The sequence below is a fragment of the Lepidochelys olivacea genome (genome assembly GCF_965140295.1).
Source record: "Lepidochelys olivacea isolate rLepOli2 genome assembly, chromosome: 7".
NCBI classification, from domain to species: Eukaryota; Metazoa; Chordata; order Testudines; family Cheloniidae; genus Lepidochelys; species Lepidochelys olivacea.
The window spans coordinates 67,443,179-67,449,361 of record NC_140417.1 but is presented as its reverse complement, the minus strand read 5'-3'; the positions used below and the strand labels follow the sequence as shown (position 1 = coordinate 67,449,361).

Genomic DNA, 6,183 nt, shown 5'->3' with positions numbered 1-6,183 from the left:
GTGAGAAATGGCTACTCTGCCACAATCTTCAGACAGTACAGAGAAGGCAGGATGGAAAAGCTTTTGGAGCAGTAATTACCCCCACTCAGGCACTTTCCCAAAAGAAGAATAACCCCTCTTCTGCTTTTCTGCTGTTGACTCCTTAAAAGGCCTAGGTAGCTATCCCTTCATTGTATGCTAACTGCACCATGGCTCCTCAAGAAGCCAATCCCAGTCTACCTAGCTGGCTTTCCGAGCTCACACCACTCTCCTGCCTTATTTGGGAAACCTTCACTCTGCAAGGTCTTGGCACAGCCTCAATAGCCAAGGAACCTTTTGCGGACCTGGCGTTTTGACAAAGATTGAGTGGGACAGGCCCACCAATAATGAGTCCTTAGCCCTGGTGAGAAACAGAAATGAAGAGAAAAGGAGTACTTGTGGCAGCTTGGAGACTAACCAATTTATTTGAGCATAAGTAGCTCAGGAAAGCTCATGCTCAAATAAATTGGTTAGTCTCTAAGGTGCCACAAGTCCTCCTTTTCTTTTTGCGAATACAGACTAACACGGCTGCTACTCTGAAACCTGAGAAATGAAGAGGGGACTGCAAGCTACCAGGGCACCATGAAAACACCCTCACGGGACTGGAGTCCCAGTTGGTAGGCGAGCCCTTCTCCCGGCAGATCACAAAGGAAACCCACGCAGCGAGAGACAGACCCACAACGCACGGTAAAAGTCTGCACATAAGATGCACGAACGAACACCCACACTTCGGAGCCAAGCCGCGCTGCGTTCCATTCCCTTCCGCCGCCACTCGTCTCGCCTCCGCCCCGCGCAGGGAGGGAAGGAGGCGGCGCCGTCCACTGATTGGCCTATAGCCTCATACATATTCAAATTAGCCAGTCCATTCAGCTTTCCCGGCAGCGCCGGACTTCCATCTCCCCGCCCCGGCGCTCCATATGCAGCCAGATGACCCGCGGACTGGATCGGCTGCTGTTGCATAGTCAATCAGCCCCGCCCCTCCAGGGCTGCCTGGGGGAGTGGGAATAAAGTCAGATAGCGGATCTGGCAGCAAAAGGAAAACGAGGGGGGAAAAAACCCACACAAGAAAGTTTCCTGCTAACTTTGCAGCCGCGGCAGCAGCTATGCCCGTGCGGTGCGGTGCCTCGGGGCTCGGGGGGCTCGGATCGCCTTAGGAAGGGGAGGGAGGGGGAGAGACGAAAGTGTGGGGCTGGCCGGATTAAAGCAAAATAAAGAGCAGCACCCCTCCCCCTAAGCGAGAAGGACCCAGCAGAAGCGCGTGGGGTGGAGAAAACATCCCGGGGAGAGCTGACCGGAGGCAGTGAGCGAGGAGAGGAGGGGAGGGAGGGGGAACACAGAGACCCAGGCAGGCGGCAGAGTTTTGGGGAAAGATGAGCTTGTTGTCAGCCATAGACACCAGTGCTGCTTCTGTCTACCAGCCTGCCCAGCTCCTCAACTGGGTCTATCTGTCGCTGCAAGACACCCACCAGGCCAGCGCCTTTGATGCCTTCAGACCCGAGCCCTCTTCTTCCCAGCACCCCGATCTCAGCTACACCAAGAACAGCCCGGAGCTGGGCTCGTCCCTCAATTCCAGCTATCTGAACAGCTTCTTCCAGCTCCAGAGGAACGAGGTAGGTGCCTTTCCCCCCGTGGCTGCCGAGTGGGCTCGCTAGGCTGGGTGCAATCGTTTCGCACACCGTCTGAGCGGAGCCGGGAGGAGGGACAGTGTCTCTGCTGCCGGAGGAGCCGACCTGCAATCTGTGATCGCTTTGCAAAAGAATCGCAGAAAGTTCACTCTGAAATTTAGCCCCAACCGCCATGATGTTTGAGAAGTTTCTCCCGTTTTTCTAGAGTTGGATTCCTGCTTTCTTAAACAAAAGCTGTCCGGACCAAAGGGAGCCTTTGCGTTTAATCGTTTTTGTAAAGTACAAGGGGAGGACTTTAGCGCTGGAGAAAGAGTTCCCTTCCTCTAAATCGGTGAAAAATAACCAGTTCAGGATATTTAACCAGTGATCCTGGTTTGTCTCTCCAATTTCGGATCTTGCCCTAAAGCCCTCAGTTTTGTTGGAAATGGCTTTTTATTTTTTCCAACCAGTAAAAATGCAGCTTTAGCTGTAACTTTCTGCTGTTGCTGATGTTGCCCAGTCTGCGCAAATGAATTGCGCTCAGCATTTTGTTCAGATGGGAATGCAACCAAAGTTGTAACAAAGTTTATTTCACTTTCAGGTTGGGGGTGGGTGGGGAATTACCGTTTGCTTCTGTGCGGGAGGTATGGCCTGTATTTAAATTTATATATTTTCAACTCCCCTTCCCCCGGAGTGTGCTAGGCACACAACTTCTGTTGACAATTTGGTAAACGATTACACTGATTTATTTGCATTGCTATCCCGGAGCTGAACCAGATAGGGTATAACTACTACTAACAGGAGGGGATGGGGGAGGAGGGGAAGGACAACAAATACATTATAACATTTTAAGTCAGTGAAATTACTGAAGTTTAAAACATCCCTCTCATGCTTAAAATTAGGACTGGAAATACAGGATACCATTGTTAGATACAGATCTTACTTAAATAAATAGCATGCAGGTGGTGGAACTGAAGCTGAACAGTTTAATCCATAATGATGGGAGACTGAAAACATTGGGATTGTTTACTTTAGAAAAGAGGTGATGAAGGGATGTGATAAAAGTACATAAAATAATGGTCTACAGCAGAATCTTCTGTTCTCCCTGTCTCATACCACAAGAAAAAGGGAACAGTCAATGACATTAAAAACTGATAAAGGAAATCTGTTGTGGGGGGAAGTATTTAAACTGTGGAACTCACTGACCCATGGAATTCCAGAGGCCAAGAACTTAATATTTAAAAAGGGTTTGGAAATTTAAATGGGTATCAAGAATATGGCAACAATTGTAAAAGAGATATAAAACCTCCTGGTTCAGGTTTTAAGACCCTCTCTAACTACTAGCGACCAGGACAAGACCTAGTGTGGTGTCCTTCTTTCACTTTCACCTGATGCTGCCCACTGTAGAAGATAGGATACTGGAATAGATGGATGTTGAGTCCAAGGCAGTATGGCAATTCTTAGGTAATGGAGTTTCAGAACATTCCTGAAGCCTATTTAAACTAAGGAACAGGTTAAAAGGAGCTTCCACTTTAAAGTATAGGACTCATTATTTAATTATTATTTTGGCAGAAGAACCAAAGCTAAGGAATCTTCAGTTAAAATCAGCAGCCAAATTTTTGGCATAATTTTATTAATGGGTTACTAGTGATGCGATTAGGAAGAACCACCAAGGAAACAAGTTTAAAATTCAGTCAGACATCATTTAATAATAGAATGTTTTGCAGAAGCAAATGTAGCCCCAAATGGACAAGTCTGCTATTTTTTAAAAGGAAGTTATTCAACATTCAGAAGTTCCATGTCCAAATTCTTATTCAGTGTAATTCCTTTAAAAAGGTAAAAAATGCAGAATTCAAAAGCAGTGTTCTTTTAGCAAAGTCAGCAGGCAGTGGGAGTCAAACACAGAACTGCACACCTGTCAGTTCCAAGTTGACCGATATTGTCATTTTGCATTTGAGTTGCACACATTCTGGTTTCGAGACAAAGTTAAGAATCCAGAGTTTCAGTCTTCGTAGTCTTTCTCATTAGGGGGTTGAGAACACTGTGCAGCTCGGCATTTGCTAATATTAGAATCCATTCTGTTCAGAGTGAAGTGTTTTCCCCCTAATGTAAAACTAGCCAAAAGTAGTGTGTGGCTGCAGCTAGGGAAGCTGGGAAATTGTGTCCCAGGAACAGAGCTCTTGGTCGAGATTTTTGGTCTTTGTAAGGTTCCTTCTTTCTGTGCCCACTGTACAATTTGTAACTAGGGCGTCATCCTTCTTTCCATCAGAAACATCACCCTCTGGGAAACATTTCTCTCTAGTTCTTTCTCTACATCCAAAACCTATTCTCACCATCTCTACTGCAAGGTTCAGTCCGTAGGTTTACTAGGCCACTTCCAGATGGCTGCTTCTGTTGTATGTTGCAAACTACAGCTTTATCAACCCCATCCTCACCAAGCACTCATGGTGAGTCTGACTGCTAAATTTACCTGTGCTACGTGTCTGCTAAGGCCCCCACTCAGGTAGGGAGTATGCAGATGCAACTGTGTTTTACTCCTTTCACTCTTGTAACAACTTCATAAAGCACTTCATTCACATCAGCTGAGAATGCGAACACTGTACAAAGTCTGTAGGATTCAATATCCAGGAAACATGGAGTCATGATTCCATGAGGATACTGCATATTTACAGAGGATCAGGCTTGTTTGCAATTTTCACAAATGCATTCTCCTGCTTCTGACAGCAATTGACCAGAGCATGCAATTGATCTGAGGCACTTTTTTAATTTCACATTAGTGTGTCTATTGTACTTGTTAATCAAGAATTTGCTCTTCTACAGCATCTTTCATTTAAGAATCACCAAAGAATTTAGACATGCTGTAGCTCAAAAAAGCTCAAGCTGATACACTTCTCCACTCTGTCCAGAAGTTGGAAGCTTGAATGTTTTTTGGCAGGAAAAACCCCAACAGGATTTCTTCCAATGTCATATTCTTAATTCTTGAAATTCTAATGTCTGTTTTTGTCAACAGTTTCAAATGCCATTAAGTACATACTTAGTAGTTAGACGGTGTGCAATTATTTTTGGGAGCAATGGTGCCGTATATTTCTTTTACGTCAAGTGGGTTTGTGTGATGCCTTTGGAACACAAATAGCTTTCCAAAGTTAAACTGTTAACTGTTTTCAATATAGTGCTTACTTTGGTTGGCGATTTTTCCTCCTAGTTTTGAACTGGCTTGGCTTAGCTTCGGGCTGAGCTGTGACAATGATTGACGCATAGCTTGTACACAATATTTGGAGAGTGACTTAATGAGAGGCCAAAATAGCAACAGACTGAGAAATGATAGGATCATAGGGAATATAATAAGCATGTGTACAGCATGTTGTCGTGCAGCTGAAAAAATTTTCAGAGGAGATCGCTTGGAAAAGTAGACAGTTCATGAAAAGTTGCTATTATACAGGACTTGCAAGTCTGCATGGTAGTGCCTGTGTATGTGACTTGCATGCTGACCAAAGGAACTGGACAGAAAAAAATGCCGGCATCCACAAAGTACTCGTGCACTTAACCAAGATGTTTGTCCTCCAGACTTTTTTCCACTACACTGGATGCCTTCTAGATAAACATGATGAATACAGCTGTTTGGTGCATAAAAGCTCCTTGTACCAACAAAAAGGCAACAATAAAGGTTTAAACAGTACATTGACAATGAATGTTTTGTTCCATCTGTGAGACTCATTTCACAAAACAGACCTGGTTTTAAATAAAATTTTACTGGAGTAGTTATTGCCCAAGATATGAAATGAAGGCATTTTGGAACAGCAACGATGCTATTTAACTCAACTTAACTTTCATTATAACCTGGTTCTTTGGAGGCAAATATTTGAGGTTTGTTGTAGGGTTGCTTACAAGAGATTTAATGTAGTTGAGAGTCAGCCAGGTAACTGTGTCAGTAATTGAGAGACCTAGGCTAATGGTGTGGCCGATTTGTATGTTGTTTTCCATACTCACTTCCAACAGGCTGCCTACCAAATTGGTACAGGATGTGGTCATGTAGAGATAGCCACCATTACATAGGGACATGGGGTTTACGATACCATAACAAATTTGGCTTATCAAGTTCAGTGTCCTAACTCCAGCAGAGGCCAATCCTATACTTGAGAGGAAGCACCATGTCTTCATGATACACAACCATTTATGCAGTGCTGTACATGGCACTGGAGAGAGGGGAAATCCTTCCTCTGCAACAGCCCTGCTACATCTGGTCTATTTACCATTATTTTAACATGCATAACTGCAAGTATTTACTGATTATAAAAGCATAACTAGAAGATAACTTGGTACCCTGTGACCTCCCAGATCAACTTCTTACAGACAAGGAAGAACTAATTGGTAATGAGAAAACATGAGCTACATGAATTCACCATTGTAAGGAATGGATTCACCAGTTTAGAAAGGCAATGTATTTGGCAGGTGGCAGGGGAATTAAGAAATCTAATGGATGTCCGGTGGGAAGTAGTACTAACACTTATTGTAATGGAAGAATGCTAGGTGGCTGAAGACCACTAGCCCATCCTCACATTAG

General features: G+C 44.4%; 1 protein-coding gene across 2 annotated transcripts in view; it reads left to right on the top strand.

Moving 5' to 3' along the window:
• Positions 1–843: 843 nt before the first annotated feature.
• Positions 844–6,183, top strand: part of ZCCHC24 (zinc finger CCHC-type containing 24) — a 156,830-nt gene continuing 151,490 nt past the window's right edge. The window contains exon 1 of one of the 2 annotated variants that reach the window (XM_084633108.1): positions 844–1,628. In XM_084633108.1, the coding sequence (XP_084489234.1) occupies positions 1,389–1,628 (240 nt within the window). In that variant the 5' untranslated portion in view covers positions 844–1,388. The remainder of the gene's footprint in view (positions 1,629–6,183) is intronic. The other variant, XM_084633109.1, reaches the window with a different exon arrangement.